This window comes from Poecilia latipinna, unplaced genomic scaffold, assembly GCF_001443285.1.
Source record: "Poecilia latipinna isolate Pla-1442-1.1 unplaced genomic scaffold, P_latipinna-1.0 Scaffold950, whole genome shotgun sequence".
Lineage (NCBI taxonomy): Eukaryota > Metazoa > Chordata > Actinopteri > Cyprinodontiformes > Poeciliidae > Poecilia > Poecilia latipinna.
The window spans coordinates 159,623-180,148 of NW_015113566.1; the positions used below are offsets into that span (position 1 = coordinate 159,623).

Below are 20,526 nucleotides of genomic sequence, written 5' to 3' on the forward strand. Positions count from 1 at the left end.
AAAATGTATTCTTTAAACTTTCTGTATTTGAAGTTCTAATATAGCAAAAATATGTATGGTTATTTGATTGATTCTTCATTTAGGTCCTATATGTTATTGATTACAACATAAGAACATTTGCAGTATTTTATTTTGCTTGCTTTTTTTATTAGGGTCTTTTTTTACCACTTAAGATTAGATTTAATGATTTTTTTTTAATACTTGGTGAACCGAGGTCATTTGAGTCTTAGGACACGCATTTTCATAATGACTGCATAGCCCAGCAAACCAAACTCAAGAAGTGTATCTTATTTGCGCTTTTCGGTTTGTGGATAAATCAGCCAGAAAATGTCAAACTATTTTTGCCAAGTTATATGTTGTGTTTTTTTAAACGAACAAATAAATCTGACCAAGAAATATCAATAAGAAACATCTTTTGTATTTCTGAGTTGGATGACACCGAAGAACCATTGTAAAATAGTTTTCATTTCTTTAATTCCATTCTAACTTTTGGAGAACAGTTCTGCAGGTTCATACTTTTGATAGCAGAGCTAGCATAATTTGCTAGGCTACAATCACACTTGATCCTGTGGTTCTCAGTGTGTGTGTGTGTGTGTGTGTGTATGTGTGTGTGTTTCTTTCCAGGCCACTAAGGAGGTGATAGAGCGGGAGGCTCCTGGGATGTCTCTGGCGATGCTGATGGGATCCCTCAATGTCACACCATTAGGCATGCTTTCCAGGTCCGACAAACACAACAACATTTAAAGACAAATCCTAAATGGTGACATAAGTTGATGACATTTGCAAATGATATTGCAACATTAGGATGTTGAAATTGATTACAATAATACAATATTGATGTGCTTTTTTTTTTTTTTTCACATTGACTGAACATGCAGTTCTGAATCATGTTGTCTCATCCATGGTGTTCACAGACCCGTTTGCGGTATTCGAGGCAAGACGCTCATCATCAACTTACCAGGAAGCAAGAAAGGCTCCCAGGTAGGAAATGATAAAGTTATCTGTTGTTCACATGACGCATACGATTGTCCACCAGTTTCAACATGTAGAGCAGAACAAAAAAAAAAAAAACATATGAGGGAAAAGAGTGAATCTGCAAAACCATTATTTGAAAAAAGGTTTTTACAATCTCAGAAAATTGTGACTTCTAATCTTCGATCAAGACTAGACAAATTACTTTAAATCCAAGATTTCCAGGTCTGACATTTTTCATTACAGAAAGCCTGAATTAATTTTAAAAATCCCTTTTACTCAGCCTTCCCATCATCAGCTGAAAAACACAAATTCACCAGAAAGTCTTACTTTGAGTCTTCTCCATCCAGTAACACCATCCACACTAAAGAGTGTTTTGTCACCAGGACCTGGTAGTTGAACCTCGTGGCGTTCTGGAAGAAGATCCGATTGTTGAGTTTTCAACCTGCTGGAGGTTGGAATATGGCCGATTTTGGTCCTGTCCAATGACTGGTCAAGTGGAAACGTGAACCTTTTTGCTGCATCTCCAGTTTTTATTTGGGATTTTTGATGCAGTGATAAGAAATCATTAAACATCAGTTGCCCCTGAGGCTGCACATGGATGTAGAAAAGGGCATACTTGGAGTTTGTTGACTGTATTTATAGTTTGCCTGTGAAAAGTGAACGCAGTTACCCTTGTAGTTGTGGAACAAATCTACAGACCATTGCCGAGGTTTCTTAGCCACCCTTAATTTCTTTGTGTTGTTTCTAAGGAGCCAGACTTGCATGTATTGTAGTAAAGTTCCTCTTGATTAACTTTGGTTGCTTTTTTTAATTCATTTTCCATTAATTCTCCCCACACCTAAAGTAGATAAATAACAAGTGTCTTAAAGTCTGAGCACAAAACCAAATGTATTGTAAGACTGAAAGTTCATTTGTTGAGCTGTTTGGACGTCATTGTCTTTGCATTCTCCTCGCTCCAAGACATGAGACGCATTTGTGCTGCATAAATTAATTTATATGTCGATATGCATAAACTGTATATGTGTAAATTTAATTATTTCTGACTTAAAGTGAAGTTCCGTTTGCATTTGCCAGAATATTTTTAATCAATAGATGCATTAAATACATTTTTCTTGGGGTTTTGTTGCTTTACCTTCTGTCTATATGATTATCCAAACCATGTGCGTCCACAAGTGTCTCCTCTCTCGCTCCGTTGTTCCCTCTCCTTGCGTCGGTGTCCAACACATCCGTCTCTGTCTTGTTACACGGTGGCTTTACTCCATCAGTTTTATTTTCCGTTCCACCAGTTACACCCCATTCCTCCCCCATCTGCTGCCATATTAGTGTCTCCCTCGTCAAACCCCAGGTAAACCTAAAGGCCCTGGCAGCTCATTGGAGGCTTTTATTACGCTGATCTCTTCTCATAGGATAACAAGGAAGTCCACTTGAGCTAGGCAGATGAAGCCTATTAATGTCAAAGTGTTCATTGTGAAATTTTAGCTGCAGAAGTTCAAAACGGCACCTAGAGATTGTGTGAATATTTTTAACAACTAGGATTTGTGGGACATGTCTTATTAAATGTGTATAAACTAGAATAATTTTAACATTGGTTTGGAGTCTGTGGTTTGGAAAATAAACGCGCCAGTCACACAGTTTTTCCATAAAGGTAATAATTTTAAAAAGAAAAAGCTCACATGGATTAATACAATTTATCTTCTGGTCAATTCAAAGACAAAGATCAAATGAGTAAAGGATGAAAATAATCTGACTGTTGTGCAGGAATAAAATCCAATGATTAGACCTCGACTTACAAATGTTTGGAAAATGTATGTCTCTGTTCATACAAAAAGAACAGAGGTACACTGCAATACCTTTTTATTCATAAGTTCACATGATAAACTCTGTTTATGTCTATGATCCTCCTTAGCTACAAACAAAGCAGGTGCAGAAGTGATCAACTAGATTGGAAAGTAAACAACAAAAAGGAAGAAAAACTACTCAGAACTATAATAAATTCTGTCCTGGGATCGCTTCACAAATGATGATTTCTTTTTCTTTAAATTGCGGTTATGCAGATTTTAAATGTCGACAGATTTTTAACGCAAAGTCCTCTGATCTTAATGAATGTGATGCAATTTGCTCTGGCTGTACTTTATATAAACATTGCTTTATAATTACCAAATATATTTTGCCTAAATTCATGAATGGGGCCACAATATGCACCAACTGCACCAGAGCAAAGATGGGTTTTTTTTTTGTTGGTGGAGTGAATGCAGAAGCAGTTCTGCCTTTGGGTGTAGTTTATGAATCAGGAAAAAATACAAACACTGGTTTGGAAACATGTAGCGTTATGAATGTGCACATTACTCTAATACTGCCCTGCATAAGACAAAATCTTGGCTATAGAAAGAATCTTATTTTCTACTTATTTTGTTGTTTTCGTTACAATCCTGTGGTTTTGTTAACCTCTCACTTAAACCGTCTCTCCCTTGGTCTTCAGATCTTTCTACCCTCCCCCATGACCCACTCTGACAACAACACTGCTCCTTTTTCTCTTGCACTTTTGTCCATTGGCAGTTTAGCCTGCGACTATGCTCTTTATTGTTCCTGACATTTATTCTCCTCTAGGACAAAACGGTGAATAAAAATAAAAATAAACACTCTTGATGTACCTTGAAAATGTTCGTAGGACTTCTCTCAAATTCGGAGAGAAGAAATATCTCCAGGCTCTTAACATCATCTTTGCTCCATCTCAACTCACCACTTAGATCTCCAGATTCAGATTAGACTTGAAGCATATTATGATTAGCCATTAGCAGTCTTCAAGGAAGTTTCTGGGCTTCTTTGTGTTTGAACATTTTTGTACGTCTATTTGGGTTTCTATAGCTTCTGGAAACAGTCTAAATAATGAAAGCTTTTTTTCGGCAATAAGTTAATGTTCTTTGGTGTCTGGAAAAATAAAATATTTTAAAAACCTTCCAAATATAACATCACAAATTAGGAAGCACTTCCTATCACCTAGCAACCCCAGCGAAGCCTAGCCCTGTCACCTAGCAACCGAGGCTGAGCTCCAGCATAAAACCATACAGCTGGTTTTATGTTGTATGAGTTGTACAATGGCTGTTGGAAAAGAGTGTTTTGTTGTTGACTTACCATCCAGAAACCACTTGCTGCATTCTTGTTGGTTGTGCAGGAGGCTCCAGTTCTGCTTTTCAAAGTTTTACGGCTGTATATTTGCGCAGTTGTTTACAGATGCTGCCTTTTAATACAAAGAAAAGTGTGCAAAGGTTTCCTAGCAGACATTACACTCTATTACTGAGATTAACCTATTTCTTTCTGTTACACTTGGTTGTCCAATAGTCTACATGCAGACGGGAGGAAAATGTTGTTCCACTCACGCTTCAGTTTCAGTGTGGGAATATGGAATTTCCTCAAATCAAGGTTAATCCTGCCAGATTCAGTCCATCTTAGATAACAGATTGCGGAGAGGAAAGCTTGCAATGAAAAGCCCGTTGGCAGCCAGTGTAAAGTGTGTGGCGGATAAATAATGTATCCACTCAATGCTTAAAATACACAGAGCAATAAATAATTTCACAGATTAGCTCTTGTCTTGAGAGTGAGGAGAATGGAGCGTTTAGCACTGCCGAGAAGCCCACAGGCACACTGACACAGAGAGGAAAACGGAGCTGGAAAGACCTGGAAAACAGAAGCACTTTAGAGATTTGGCCTCTAGTAGGCGCTGTGACGAGCTGGGGTTTCCCAGAAAGGCAAACAAGAATCTCCCTGTAAATTTCCTGACTCCTTGTCATCTCTCTCCTCAGATTTACATTTATACAAGTATGATTTTTCACAGCATGAAAAGTGTAATTCTTTATCTGTCTTGGATTTGCATTTTAGTTTTATGCAGAGGAAGTGTTCCGACAGCTCAACAATATGATGCATAACACTGTTTCTCTTCAAAGCTAGTTTTCAGGGAATATTTTTATCATTAGAAAGAAAGATATTACATATTTAAATAGTTGTTGGGTTTAAAATGCATGCCAAAAAAAAAAAAAAATTCTAAGCTTTCATTATGTTTCCTACTGTTGATGTTGTTTTCGAAAAGAGCTGCAAACAAGTGTGTTTAATATCAATCCACCCCAGGAATGCTTTCAGTTCATCCTCCCAGCGCTGCCGCACGCCATCGACCTCCTTCGGGACGCGGTGGTGAAGGTAAAAGAGGTGGTAGACGAGCTGGAGGACTTGCCTTCGCCACCGCCACCCCTTTCGCCGCCTCCCAACAGTTCGCCGCACCGCCAGACAGAAGACAAAGGTGTGCAGTGCGAGGAGGAGGACGAGGAGAAGAAGGACAGCGGGGTGGCATCCACCGAGGACAGCTCCTCCTCCCACATCACCTCTGCATCCATCACTGCCAAGGTACCGGGACAGATGAGAGGGGAGGATTGCTCTCTTTATTTTGTTGTCATTGAGCTTGATCGCATCCAGTTTAAAGCGATTGTTTTTGACATCTTCGCACATCGTTCATGCGAAGCGTTGTGTTAAAAGTCACTAAACATCAGTCATTGCCAGTTAATGTTAAACCATGTAAAAGACGGCTTCTACATGAATTTGTGTGCATGCAGCTTTTTTTTTTTATCTGTATCATCATGTGTCATCATGTCATTTCCTAACCCTGAGTTGTATAACTTCCTGTTGGACAGTGAACTCTACGCCAGGATGGATTAGCATCCTGGTGCTTTGGTTTAACCTTACATAAGACACACCTGACGGCTGAAGTCTGCGAATTTTTCACACAACTACGTTCTGAGAGAGCATGTCTCCATTCTCGTCATCCTGTCCTGTCCTGTCTGCAGCATGGACCCTTCTTCATGGCTGTGTTGTCAGGGTAACATCCCACCTCATTGTCCAGTCACAGATACATTTTGGTAAGACTCCACCATGCAAAAATCTCACCCATCGTCATCAACACTTTTCATCAACATGTCCTAAGTGTGAGAAGATTGTGTTTTCATCTTCATCAGCACAGACTGACGGTTTCCTCTTTAAAATGCTAAAAAATGGTTTTGCTGTGGCTCGTTTACGTGTCAATGTCCAAATTTGTGGATTATATGTGCAGCCATGGGATAAAATTAGTTTTTTTCTTTCAAGAAATGTTCACATATTGATTTCAAATCTTATTATTGTATCTTTTTTTTTTTAAACTTGAACAACAAAATGTGCTTTGCTTTTACTAAGTAAGCACATCAGCATAAATTAAAAAAGTTTTGGCAACAAAGTTAGGCTGTGTAAGAGATTACATAGCCCGTGTGTCGTTTAGATGACTGTGTCTGCATACATGTCTGATCTCAGATCCCAGACTCCATCATCTCGCGGGGTGTGCAGGTGTTACCCAGGGATGCAGCCTCCCTCAGTACCACGCCCTCCGAGTCGCCTCGCGCCCAGGCAACCTCCCGCCTCTCTACTGCTTCCTGTCCCACACCCAAAGTGAGTGGACACTCTGACACAAACAAGTACGCTAACCTCGAATGTACACACACACACACACACACACACACACGTCACTATCAGGTGTGTGTTCATCGGAACACCAAAGGTTTATTTCTTCTGTTAAGTTCTGACATCTTAATTTTATTTGTCGTCTTTCTCCATTTTTACCATGATCTTTCCTTTCAACATTTGCTTTTTTTTTTTCCAACAGGCTGTTGTTTGATTCAGAAGATTTTTGCAATATTTACTTAATTGGGTTAATAGTCAAATAATTTTAGTTTTCAATTGAATGCACAACCTCTTAGACGTTTTACTTGCTTTGAGTTGTGCTGGGAAGCAGTTGGCATGCAAGCTAACTAGCTGTCACAATTTCTTCACATTGCAAAGGTAGGAAACATAAGAACAGAAGAAATGTAATTGTAGATGACAAACTTGTAAATCTTGTAAATCTGTGGCGTTTTGGCTTCCTGTTCTCAGACCTTACCTTATACGTGGTGAACCAGAACAACAAATGCATCACACTTTAAAATAATATATTTCAATAGCACGGTATATTAATTTCAGTGAAAATTTCCTTGCGTCACCACACAAATATTCAAAACAATCCCTGAAATTTTCCGCTTTCTATCTCTACCCATCTTCACGTTAGACCAAATTAAATTTAGTAGCAGTAAAGTGAAGTTTAAAAAAAAGTTTGATAACTTTGCCACCTACAATCACATTTAGTAAACCTTTGACAAGTCCTAAAAAATGTTGCTGTTGTTTTTATTTTTTATTTTTTTCTAATTCTGCTTTTCTTTTATTTTTTAGCTGATTGGGGTTTCTAAGAACATTTAATTTGAAATCCATGACTTCCTGTTTCCAAAATTTAGCCATTGTTTAATATGGGAAAGACAGGAGAACATAATTTTCAATTAAGGCAGATGTTGCATTGCACTTCAGAGGTCAGGAAATAAAAGTCAGTCTATTCACAAATCTTTTCCAAACGTGTTAAGATTATACAGTAGTGTAGGGACTACTGTATATGATTGAGGTCAGTGGTTTCAAATACACTCATTGATATTCTGCAGGCTTCTTGGCTACCTTTAGCATAATTTTGAGATGCTCAATACCAAGGAGGTGAAAAGTTGCTTTCATAGTGCAGTTGTGATCCTTTCCAACGCCCAACCAAAGTGTTTTGAATCTTTACCTCATTAAGTTTTTGGAAAATCCCAACCTGCCAGTCACATACAAGGAGTTGTTCACCATCACATCTTCTTCTCTTCTTCTTAACTTGTTAGTCCTTTACACCATCAGATCTTCTACTTTTCTGTTTAACTTGTCAGTCCTTTACAAAGTACAGATCAGCCACTGTGATACAAATTTCATTGGCTGCCACATCACTCCACTGGTTTTGGCTAAACATCAGTCTTTGATGTGCCGAGATGGCAGTATTTTCCCCCAAAAACGTCAAACTTTTCTTTTAACTCAAGCCAGAAATGAAGAGTCTCAATCATAACAGCCCCTGAGCTTGCATATCAACACAAACTGTTTCCAGCTTAAAAAAGAAAAAAAAAAAAAACTTTACTGGTTTAAGTCTAAGCCAGAATAAGACTCTGTTTTCTAAAATTCAGTTAGTTCTTAACTTAGTTTGAAGCCAAGCATTTGCATTGATATCTACCTTAAGTAAGAAGCCATTTCTCTATTCTTTGGGGAACAAATATGGACTCAAATAGAATAACAGTGATGATGAAAAAAAAATCCCATCTTTTCTCTTTCTGCTCAGTTTTGTTTATCATGTTCTTTATTACCGGTTTATTTCCTAATCCTGGCTTTTTTCTTTTTAAGCTTTAACTTTTTCGCTGGACCATATATTCTTTTCACATGATTGTTGTCTTTTATTTTATCTTACTTGTGTTTACATGCTTTTCCTTTTGCTGTCTAAATGGCGGCAGACTGCAAAGTTACACCTCATGACAGCTTTTACACATGTATACTGCAAAGTTTCAGTGTCTCCTCCTGAAATGTGTTCATGTTGTTTTTATGTGAAAACCTGTTGTTGATTCTGTTGGTCCTTATTTTTGTTTATTCATAGAGACAACAGGCAGTGAATGTTATGCCAAAAAAAAAAACCCAAAAAACTTTTTTTTTTTAAATATCGCCACAGTATTTTCTGCCTGTTGTCTCTCAGGAAGGATACTTAAACATATGTATGTTCCTGACATCCTGTAGTTGTCGTGATGTTGATTAACAGCACGTTGGTTCTCTTGAGCAGAACTGGAAGAGACTGCTGTGTAAAATGTCCAAGTATCCCGTCTTGCTTTATCTGATCTCTCTTACAGGTTTTTTTTTTTTTTAAATATCAAATGGCATCAGTTCTCTTCTTCCCTCTCTGACTCTTCTTCCTGCTCTCTTTTACTTCATCTCTCAGTGTCAACTCTCCACGTGTCTCTCGGACAGCAGGCAGGTGTCATGGAAATGGAGGATGGGGTTGCCATGGGAACTAAGAGGGATGGGATTTTAGAGACGGAGGAAATGAGAAGATGGGTGGGGGAGTGAGTGCATAGATAGGTCACGCAGCATGGGGACCCTCCTGAAAGATCGCTGTGTCATTTAGGTGCCTACAGGGTTGTGAAAGGTCAAAGACAATAAACCACCATAATGTGTTGTTCAAGACGTCTGATTGAAAAGTTGCCTGTTGGTGTGAACAGAGGTGAAAGTAGGGTAAATATTGGTTCAATCTTGTTGTCGTCTTAATGTTATTTATCACCAGAATATAACGAAAATCTGCAAATTTTAGGTTTTAATCTTGGATAATCCTGATTGAATCTTTGGTACATAACACGCCCAACAGTAGAAGATTCATAGGAACAATTAGAAAAGGAGAATGATGTTCAGTTTTCTTTAGGTATGTAGGAAACCATACAAAAGGACCGGGGAAAAAATGGGCATTTTGCCTTCAACATTTTTTTTTTTAATTTTTCTATTTAAATTTAGCAAATTGCAGAGATGTTTCTAACTAGGGGTAGGAAATGTCCAAACTCAGCATTTTCCTGACAAAAGTGAGATCGAAATAACATGAATTGTACAGATGGAATCTGTGGTTTCAAGAAATGTATTTATTTTATGAATAAGCAACTCGCAGCAAGGCTCTTCCACTGCTCACAGCTGCCATTACAGCTTAACTTTGAAATGGGTTATTTTATCGCTCGTGCATTTTGTTCGTCTTCGTTGTTATTGCACTAGATTTGTTTATACATGTCCAGTCGTTTGTTTCTGGTTGACAACTTGGTCTGTTGTGCTTTACAAAAACGTGCAAGTAAAATTTCAGGTTCCGTGCCTCCTGCTTTTCTTTGCCGTTTTCTCAAATTGTCAGTTTCCGGCTTCTGTATTTATTCCTCTAGTTGTGATCAGAGCCTGTTTCAGTGATCCAGCAAAAGAGCTTCAAACTCAGCTGTGTTGTTTTGACCAGATGAGTGTGCAGCTTTAAATAATTGGAAAGAGGGAAGCTTTAATACTTCTGCCAGCTTCAGTGGTGCATTGAGGCTCTCGCCTCCCCCCCCCCACCTTTCTGACTGCCGATATGTTTGTTTGGTGAAGCCTTTTTCTGTCAGCAGTCAAGGCCAGAGTTTGTAATTTACATGAGTCTCTGGGCACATGTGTCTTTGTTCATAGCGAGACATAACCCAGGATTGATGTCTCATCAAGGTGTACGCATTTGCTTTTCTGATACAAACTGTTTCCCGGCGACAAGCTGCCATATGCAGTTTAAAATTCCCACTCTGCAGTCAGCTGCAGATGGTGTGTGCACATTGTCCCTGGAGCGAGAGGCAAAATGGCTCTGTTTACTGATGTATTTTAATGTCACTGAGGTTTTGCTGTTTGATAGCAGGGTCTAAGCAATGCTTTGTGGCCTAAAGAGGGAAAGAGTGGTAGAAGATTTCAATCCTACACTTAGCTGCTGCTGCTGCTATCATTACACACGGCTTCATACTGCACAAAGAAGAGTGTTTGTGTATGCTTCATGGGTTAAATGAACCCAGCAGTTTATTCTGTTCATGATTAAATCCTGTGTTTGTTTACATGGAAGAGAGAAGAGCACAGAATTGACAACTGATGTCCGACCCTGCCTGTCTGTTTGCACAGCAATAACTGGGAATGCATGCCCACGCACGCGCACACACACAACAAATCTGCACTCAGAATCATCCTTAAGGGAGAAAACGTGTCTCCATCTGACATGCAGTACAGAGAAACCCAATAAATGCAGACTACAAACTGAGCAACTCTGCAGCCATTCACGCTACCTAATTTTCTCCGTCTGTCACACACGTCTCCTGATTCATGCACACGCAGACAGATGCGAGCAGGAGCACACGCATAGGCAGGGTTTAGGGAGTCGCTGCACCCTTACACTGCTGTGAGCATTTAGTGCGGTTATGTAATGTAGAGTTTGGATTAATGAAGCATATGGGAGATGGGGCTCTGACTCAGAAGGTAGCTGACAGTATATATACATGTGGGGTTCAGGTTGTACCTCCTGTTTTAATAAGAGCAAAATGTGAGGTGTTATTATTATTAATTTTTTTTTTTTTGAGTTAAAACTCACACGAATGCTGTTTAAGTTTAATTTGTGGTTGAAAAATGTTACGTATTTTTATTTATCTTTCTTCTGTGAGTCGTGTAAATGTGCTGGGTGGTTCCCAGTAAGTTGGATTTTGGAATAACTTAAGGTTTTAAGGTAAACAACCAGAAACTATTCTGGTCTGTTATTTAGACTGGAAAACCAGCGAGGCTTTTTGTTTTTTCAGACCTGAAAGTTTTCACAATGTCATTTTTGTAAATAGTGATGCATTGCTTATAAGTTTCAAGGTACACTCTGAGTTTAAAAAGGTTCGATTTCTAATTGCCCTCCAAATTTTCTGTCATGATCAATCCTCTTTATTGCTTATTGGAGCACTTACTCATGAAAAATGATTGAAAAAGATTTTGGTGTTTTCTACTTGCAAGCAAAGTTTGGCCAGAAGTCTTTACTCTGCTTCTTACAATCTCTGAAGCTGTAGGAGAATGGTTTGTGTCCATTAAAATATGTTCTTCTCATCCTTTGCAACAGCTCTGCTTAAAAATCTCTGTAGAACTTAATAGGAGGTAGTTCAACCGTTTGATTCAGGTTTGCTGAATCAGGAACGCATCTAAACAATCCAGGAAACCAGTCCTTCATAGCTGCAGTTTGAGACGCCTTATCTAGACGGACTATTAAAATCCTGCTGCTGATAAGAGAATATCACGGTAAACTGAGTTTGACAGCATTCAAAACAACTGAGGTCGCATGTTGGTCTACGTCACGTTTGTCTGGGACAAGGATGAAAAATAACTGCTCGCGCTGTTTGGCTCCGGCCCAGTTTGCACACAGATCACAGAACCATCGCTTCCAAATGAATGGTGACAGAAGATCATTGACACAGTGAGGTGATCTGACAGATGGAGATGAATGATTTATACCCTGACTGTTAGCGAAAGCACTCCTACGACTTCAGCGCAGCCAGCTGTGGTGTGACAGATCTGTGATCTTAAAGCCAGCATGGGAGGTTTCTGTCTTTCTGCTTGAGGAAATGGATGATAGCAGTGGCCTTTAAGCTCTCCTCAAGTTGAGGTCCATTCTGTCCCGCGGATGGAATTAATTTTACATCTTTGTAGACAATTGGGAAAAACATAAGTTGATGTTTCTCAGCCAAAAGAGACAAAAGTCTTAAATCTAGTCACAGGGCAGGCAGATGTGATCCAAGTCTGCCTTTTTTTTTTTTCCTTAAGCTACATATGTCCAATTTTTTCAGGGCAGTCTGAACAGCCCAATTCCAATATTTTCACCTTCCAAATGTTGGATCTGTGCCACTTCTATATGTGGCACTAATTTGGATACGTATCTGTTTGTTTTCAAAGCGTCTGCAATCTAAACGATCATGTCGATCATGTTCATCTGGTTTTTACGTCATTTATGCATCATGGTTCTGCACCAGAAGAAGCCAAACGCAGTAAAGTAGGACGTAAACAATCACAAAAAATTCTGATTATGAAAGACACCTGTGCCGGTGCCCATTTCATGTAATCAGACTTACCTACAGAAATTGCAATCTATGCTCCGCAAAAGACCATCGCTATTAGTTGTGCTTCTTTTTATTACCTTTCTTCGTGTCATGATCTGGTGATGATCATGTTGGCTATCCATTTCTGAATCAACTTAAAAATTGATCCATTATCGGCTCCATCTATTATTACCTTTGCAAACAGAGCTCTACTGTGTGACCTCGAAGTTCTTCTTTTGCACATGCGGATCACTTTGGGGCGTAAATCGTTCACACAGAAGCCTCAATGTGGTTGAGTTTAATTAATAATATTAATGACCATGTATCAAAAAAAAAAAATCAGATTTCAGCATAAAAATTGGAATTAAGCATCAAGACCTGCTGAGTGAATGTAGCCATAAGCTCTGACATGCAGTTCCTGTTAGATGTATTTTACGTGATTATTGTGGACATGATGTTGGGCTATTAATGTCTCATCTAGGCATGCAATTTATTGATTAATGAGTCAATCTATACTTGACTGATCTTAACGATCAGCTAACAACATATGGATAAGCGGCCATTTTCTCTTGTGAGAGGGCTGACCTGTCTTTCCATAACATGAAGGGCTTCATGTGTTATCAGTCTAATACCAGAAATAAATAATTTATGATTAAATCAATAAAAATCTCGCACTCAGGTTGAGACTAAATGATACGGCACTCTTCTCTTTCCCATTTGGGCAGAAGTCGTCTTGTATGGGTGCCTCAGCACAGCGTGCATACTGATTTACCTCAGGTTTTATGTTCACACTGATGTATTTAATGTAAACCACAGGCTTGGAGCAGACGGGTCTCCAAAGAACACACTGTGACACTGGCTCCGTATGCTGCAGTGCACAAGTAAAGCCCAGCGTCGCTGCATTTTTTTTTTTTTTTTGCGCTGGGAGCTTTACTGCTCAGCGGAAACAACAGATAAGACTTGCTATATGACTTTGTCGTCTCCCGAAATTATTCAAGTTTGGTTTGAACCTGACGGTATCGACTGCAGATTGATTGCTGAGGTGTGTCCGTGTCTCCTGCACTCCGGCGGCTTCCAGATACCTGTTATTGTCCTCCTCCAGTGCAGTAAAAATGCTCATAAAAATGACTTCTCCTCTCCATGACTGCTGGAGGTGTGGAGAATTTATGATGGAGGGAGTAAGGGAAAAAACGAGGGCCTGAAGGAAGAGAAGTGTGGGAGAGAGTGAAGAGAAGCGCGAAAGGGACAAGGGAGCTAATGAGTTTGAGAAGACAAGGGACCGGGAGGGAGTGGGAGGTGGGGAAAGGGTGATGAAACTGCAAAGAGGGACTGTGTGACTAGCCAAGCCTCTGCTGCATGATTTGTCTCTCTGTTTGCTTTTTTTGTCCATCGGTTTCTGTATGTCCAACTTTCAGGAGTTGTGCCTCAGTCTTGGTCTCTGACCAAGTCGTATAGAACTGTAAAAGTAGCATAAATGAGGATGGAAGATGTGAGGGGGGGGCGGGATTACATTTTCCCCTGACAGAAATGCTCATGGGAAATGCACAGAGAGCCACAAACACAGACTTCAGTCAGTCACGCGTGGATGATTTGGCGTACAGCATGTGCAGCCACCGCCATCCCCTACTATTCCTCTCCCCCTTCCTCATTTCGGCTGTTTTGTTCCCTCGCTGCTCTCCCGCTCTCTCGTGCATCCTTTCCAGTCCAGCCTTTCCTTGTTCTCCCTCGCGCTCTCTGCTCGGTCTTCCTCACCCTCGCGACTCTCTCGCAGTTGCCGAGTGTGTAAAATTGCGCGCAAGTGTGTTTGCGTGTGCATGTGACGAGGAGCTTCATTCTGTTTCGACTCCAGGCAGAGGATGGTAAGTAGTGTCGTTCCTTCTGCATATCAGAGAGAATGTTTACAGGCTCCTGTTTGTGTGTTTAATGAGTGAATGATTTAGTGTTCTTAGCTGAGTGGGCACAGGCCTGGATGCATGGAGTGTATATTTAGTGAAATCTAATTTGCACACGCTCCTGATGAGCCCGAAGAAGGTACACCGTCAGGCCCACAGAAGGGGTTAGGAGGTAAGGGGCTCAGTTATGGAGCAACGAGGCTGTCGACCAGCTTAAAAGTATCAGTGGGCTGCAGAGTCATGAAGAGAAGGAAGTTGTTGTTGTGCTCCTGCAGTGTTGGAAAGTGGCAGACATGGTTACATAAAACGGCAGGATGAGGAGTGAGGATATGGAAGGCAACATCTTACAGAGCTCAACTCTAGTCAGTGTAAAAGCCGTGCAATCTACTGAACCTTACAAAAGGAAACAACAACAACAAAAAACAACTCTTGATCTTGATTTATGTCCCTTAAGGTACCATATGTTGCTCAGCTGCAGCACTACTGTACATGGAAAAGAAGGCAGTATGGATGAGGATGAAAACCGGATAGATGGCTGCAGGGGAAACAGTGGAATCTGATTCTTATGAGCTGCAGTGATCAGACTTTATTCTTTTCCGTTCTGTGTTTGAAGATGCAGAGTGCAAAGTGCATGTTCAGATTTCACATCACTTTAGAGATTAGAGTTTGCCGACGGCACAATCTTAACATATAATTTCCATTCTGCTCGTGTACAGCTAATGTTATGCAGTGGTAAATATATTTTTAAAAAATTGCAAAATGCAGCCAGATGCTGTGGAAATTACTTTAAATATTTTGCAAAAAGGCCAAATTTTATATTTGACAAAAGTAATCTGAGTAAATACAAAATGCTTTGAATCATTGTTGTCCTGCTTAACACAAGTGCACTTAGGCTTAAGGGCACAAACTAATGGGTGGCAAATCTAATCTAGGATTTTCCAATCGAGTGCAGAATTAATGGTCTCATCAATTAAATTAAGACGTCCAGGTCCTTCTGCAGCAAAGCAGCCCCAGACCATCAAACTACCATCCACCATGTTTGACTGACGCATGGCGTTCTTCAGAAATGCCGAGTTAATTTAAGATCAAACACATCTCTTCCAAAAAGTTGCAGTTTTGTCTCTCCAGTAAACTGCTCCTTTTATCTTGAGGAACATCAAGGCCTGTGCTCTCAAAGAAGACCAACTATGACTCCGGCCAAAAAACAAGCAAGCCGATCTACTTTTTACATATGTATATATTTATATTCTTGCTTTTCCGTCACAGTTTGTTTAGTTTTTTTCACTGCAGCTCTACTCGAAAGCAAACAAGCCTTTGCAACAGAGAGTTGAAGACAGTTGAAAAGTATCATTTTCAGTCTAAAGGGTCTCCTGGGTGATTTTAGGGGCAAAGAACTTGCAAAATAAATGCCGATTGCATCATCAGCAAAAGGGTCAGGAACACAGTTGTGAGAATGACACTTCTCTGTTGCTTTTTTTCAAAAAGCTGCCTAGTCCAACCTTTACATAGCCTAAAGGAAGCTGTTGGGTATCGTGTTAACGAAAAGGAACCGACAAGTTATAAGAAATAGAAGGGGAAGGGATACTTAATTGGATATTTTAATGCAAAATCCAATTGTTTGGTTTTAATATTTTGGGGAGGGGGGTTTAAATAAAACTGAATGAATTACCCAGTAATATGTGAGGTGTATGCCTGAAGAAACCAGATGAAAGTAGCTACAGCCAGAAGTTGTTTCTTCCTTATTTTGCCTTGCAGTGTATTTTGACCATATGGGTCAAACTGCTGTGGGCTCCAAGTCAAAAATAATTTCAGTCCTTTGTGTTTGTTCATGTGTGCAGGAAACATTCTGGTTTTGTTCTAAAGACTCGTCCCATCAGGTGTTTAAACATAAACCTTCTTCAGCTCACATTCAGTATTTACAGGTCAGGATTAGGAATCATCTTTTTAACATGCATGCGAGTGTGTGTGTGTGTGTGTGTGTGTGTGTGTACGTGAAAGTTTGCGTGCACCGTATGTGATATTATATTTGTCTCGACTTACTCACACCCACTGACTCTGAGAGTTTGCCTGGAGGGCAGTGGAGGATGGAACCAGAGCGAGAGAGCTTTGAATAGACAGACAGCAAGACAGACAGAGACAGAAAGAGAGAGCAACAGTCAGACACAGAAGAGGGGGAAGACAAACGAAAAGCCTTGGGGGAAGGGGGGAGAGAAAGGGATTAGACTGTCCAAGCAGCTCTACCGAGCATGCTCACTCACCACGTGGGCAGCGAGGAAGCGGGGGAGACTGGTGAGCAGCAGAACATGTGCCTGTCGAATCAGCTGTGTCAGCTCTCAGTCTCTGCTACATGGGAAATTCACTCATTATTTCAGCTCATTATTTTTCTATATATGTGGACGTGGAGGGAGCCGTGAGGGGGCTGCGATGAAGACGGCTGGTGGTTGTGGTTAGCGTCGTCCGTGTGTTTTTTCCAACATAAATTCTCAATTCATCGAGTTGTGTATTCGTCTCGAAGTGGTTTGAAACGCTTTGTTCCTTCTGAGAACTTTAAAGCACAAAAGTGTGATATTTTTTTTTTGACAACTTACTGCATAATGCGCTTTGTAAAAATATACAATTATAAAGGAAAAATGTTTTCCAAATTCCCAAAACAAAAGAAATGAATGTTCTAGCAATTAATTTGCATTTTGCAATATATTTAAGATTGTGCTCAGACTTTTTACTGTAGAAAAATGTTGAGATTCAAACATTGTCTTTGCTTCCGTTTTTAAATTATATCCCAGTTGGTATTGACTTCTCACTCAAAATCCTAGTAAATCTGAAAATATAGCGATGCTTTTGCAGGGACCTGTAATCTGTTCTGTTAATTGTTTATCATTATTTTACTGAGAAACATCTTTAACTGCATTTCTCAGTGAATACAGTTCCACCTTCCATGCTGGGAGGTTTTCAGACCGACAGCAGTGTCTCTGGCAGCACAGTGTCCCTGTGCCATTTTTGTTTTGATGTTTGTTTTTTTTTCTTTTTTCACAAACTAGCATGTGGAGAAAAAGCAGAACAGCAGCTGTCTTTGATTCAGTGATGAATTTTCCTAGAAACAGATGAGAAAGAAAATAACTGTAACTGATAAACGCAAACGATCTGATCCGCTTTACAATTTAACTGTTCAGTACAACCCAAAAAATTACTTAACCGGAACTTCCGTGTAATTCAGGCCACCTTGTTATTTAATATGTGAAGCATAAGCGCTGATCTGTTCATGCCAGGAAACGAAATGAGATGGTGTCTGAACTGTTTGACTATCCTGTGTGGAACCTCTGCTCCAGTTGATCTGGTGAAGAATGAATCCCAGTGAGACTCCTACCTGCTGTCCTGACCTTTCTTGTGCTTTCCTGTCCCGTCTTGTCCTCCCATGTCCACCCCGTCCTTGGCTGCCTCGGCCCATCTACGACAGTCACACAGAGACCTGTGACCTAGACGTCCTGAATGACAGAGGGCTCCCCCTGTCAGTCTCTGTGTGCCTCTGTCCCCTGCTCAACCCGGCTTTTGGCTCTGTTAAACCTCTTCTCTTCTCCCCTCCTTTCTCTCTCGCGGCACCAGGCGCGGCTTCCCTCCTGTTCATCCACCCTAAGCATTGCTGAGGTACTCCTGCATGTGTTGTGATGCATCGTAACCGTGGCATCAGTCGATGCTTCCTCCTCCTCCTGCAGCACCTTTGAATCCCCGTCTCCCTGTTGTTTCCGTCATGTGTTTCTGCGTGTCCGTTTCGTGCTGCCTGCTGCTCCTCTGCATTTTTCTTTTTCTTTTCGGTTGTCCCTCTGTGTTTGTGCATCTGTCGTTGCTGTTTCATTGTGGATCTTGTCTTCTGGTGTTCTGGTGAACATTCTGTTTCTAGCTCTTAACTTGTCTCCATCCTTTCAGACCCAGCCAAATAACTAAACTTTCATCACTATACATTTGCTTAACTGATCTTTCAACCTCAGCACAGTTGAAAGATGCTTGTTTTGTGTATCTGAATGTAAGTGATATTGCTTGCACAGTGTGCATTTCTCTTCCTCTGCTGCACATACAGGGCTTCACATAAACATCAGCACATAAAAGACTGATTAACAGCTTTCACAGCTCTGATGTTTTCCTTTGTTACCTTGGTAATAGTCCAGTGATTCTGGTCTGTAGACGTAATAATAGAGACATGAGCTCAGTTGGAAGGAGTAAAATGGGGAGGATGTTATAAATTCATTAAATAATTGTATCTGAGAAAGCTCCAAATAAAAAACAAGACATTTAGTTTCCACCACACGTGGCTAAAGATGCCCCGTTTATATCAAGTTTTTCTGAAATACCAAAACTACCTTAAAAATCCCCACAAACTCCAAAAATGTAGCTTTTTTTCATATTAATTAAAAAAAAACATGCATTCAGAATTATCAACAGCTTAAAGTCATGAATTTAGGAATTTATTTATTCAAGTACATCTTTTTCAAGGGTAGAAAGATCATGAATTTCCAATATGCAATTCCAGAAGCCTAATGTTAGCCAGCTAGCAGTTAGCTATACATTAATTATATATATATATATATATCTGCCCGCTTGTCTCCAGTGTGATGGCACTGACGAACCTTTCTTAACGTCAAAAGGGCGATGTTAATAAATACAGTCATTCAGTTCAGTTGAAAGCAGTTTATTTGTATGGAGCCAAGAGAAACTGGTCCAATTCAGACCCAGTTATAGCAAATAAAGTTCAGTCCAATTTTTTTTTAGTCCAACACAAACTTATAATACAGTCAGATTAAATTAAATGCAGCCCATATCAGTTCAAATGAGCATATAATCCAATTTTGTTGAATTTATAATGTTAACCTATCTGAGAAAGTCCAGCTGAGTGAACTGAGTCATTTATTTGAACAGTCGCCCCACATAGATAGAAACTGGTTGATTTTAAGTACCTTTGTTTATTTTATGTGACAGGACTTAAATGATTATGTTACAGTCACTAAGCCTCACTAAAACTGAGATCTTTTTAATCTCGAGCATAATTTGACTGATATTTTAGTAAAACCATAATTTTTTCATTACTTTATTTCTCCATAGAGAGGTCTTTGGTAGTGTCTATGTTAATAATAGATTAGTGTCTGTTTTATCGCATACTCTGAGATATGTGATCACATTCTCTGCTAGAACTGCTTTAAATCCACTGAGCCGGTGCGGTTCTGTTGTGTTTTTGGAGGTTTAGGTGAGATATTTGACTCTTTGAATTTTTATTTGGTCTGACTGAAGAGTCAGTGCAGCCCGTTTTGTGCGTTGTTTGACCAGACTGTGGCTGGAAATGTCTGGATAATCCAAAGGCACCACTAACTGATATTTTATGTCCGAGTGGGTGTGCATGCCTTTTCTAGCTTAGCAGTGTGTGCGTGTGTGTGCGTGTGTGTGCGTGTGCGTGCGTGTGTGTTTGTGTGGTTTGAAGATGAGTGACTTTCCTGTGGCTTCCCCCAGGCCTCACGGAGAGAATTCAGGGCTCACCTGGATGAGGTCATCACGCTCAAGTCAAGGTACTCTACCTTGGACCAGGTAAACCTGCTAACCTTCTAGCAACTTCTTATTTACTGGCATGCAGGCCATTGGCTTCCCACAGAGCACCTGACCACCTAACACAAGTGACACGCATTGCCACTCACACACACAGGCAGAGAGGCAGTAAGAGAAAGGGGCTTTTTAATCCCACTGGGCTTCAGTTCGGTTTACCATGTTTCACGGGAGCGTTGTATTAATTTTACAGTCAAATGAGGCCTAGATCACATTGTAAAAACACACAAAACTCTTTTATCTTCTTATGCTACAACTGTGAGATTATATGTGATAGACCTCCACAAAGTATAATTTTGCTTGTCTGTAAAATCTCACTGAAATCAAATGGAGAGCATCAGAAATATCTGTTTCTAAAGCTTGCTAAAGATTTTTATTTGGATTTATTTCATCTAAACGGTTCCATTGCAGCTCTGTCTATATGGTTAGCGTCAGAGTTGTACTGTAAAGTGAATCTCTAAGTGTTTCGCAGTATCTTAACATGCTTGCTTGCAGTAGGGCCCTGTATTTATTTCCATCCGTTTTCCCCAGGATAGTACTGCTCCAGA

At 40.0% G+C, this 20,526-nt stretch overlaps 1 protein-coding gene across 11 annotated transcripts in view; it reads left to right on the forward strand.

Annotated features, from left to right (window-relative positions):
• gphnb (gephyrin b) overlaps positions 1 to 20,526 on the forward strand; it is a 98,964-nt gene that overhangs the window by 56,856 nt on the left and 21,582 nt on the right. For 5 of the 11 annotated variants that reach the window (XM_015049510.1, XM_015049511.1, XM_015049515.1 and 2 more), the window contains exons 5-10: positions 625 to 719; positions 915 to 981; positions 5,098 to 5,370; positions 6,304 to 6,438; positions 17,996 to 18,037; positions 19,889 to 19,963. In XM_015049510.1, coding sequence (XP_014904996.1) covers positions 625 to 719; positions 915 to 981; positions 5,098 to 5,370; positions 6,304 to 6,438; positions 17,996 to 18,037; positions 19,889 to 19,963 — 687 coding nt within the window. The remainder of the gene's footprint in view (positions 1 to 624; positions 720 to 914; positions 982 to 5,097; positions 5,371 to 6,303; positions 6,439 to 17,995; positions 18,038 to 19,888; positions 19,964 to 20,526) is intronic. The other 6 variants (XM_015049518.1, XM_015049519.1, XM_015049521.1 and 3 more) reach the window with 3 other exon arrangements.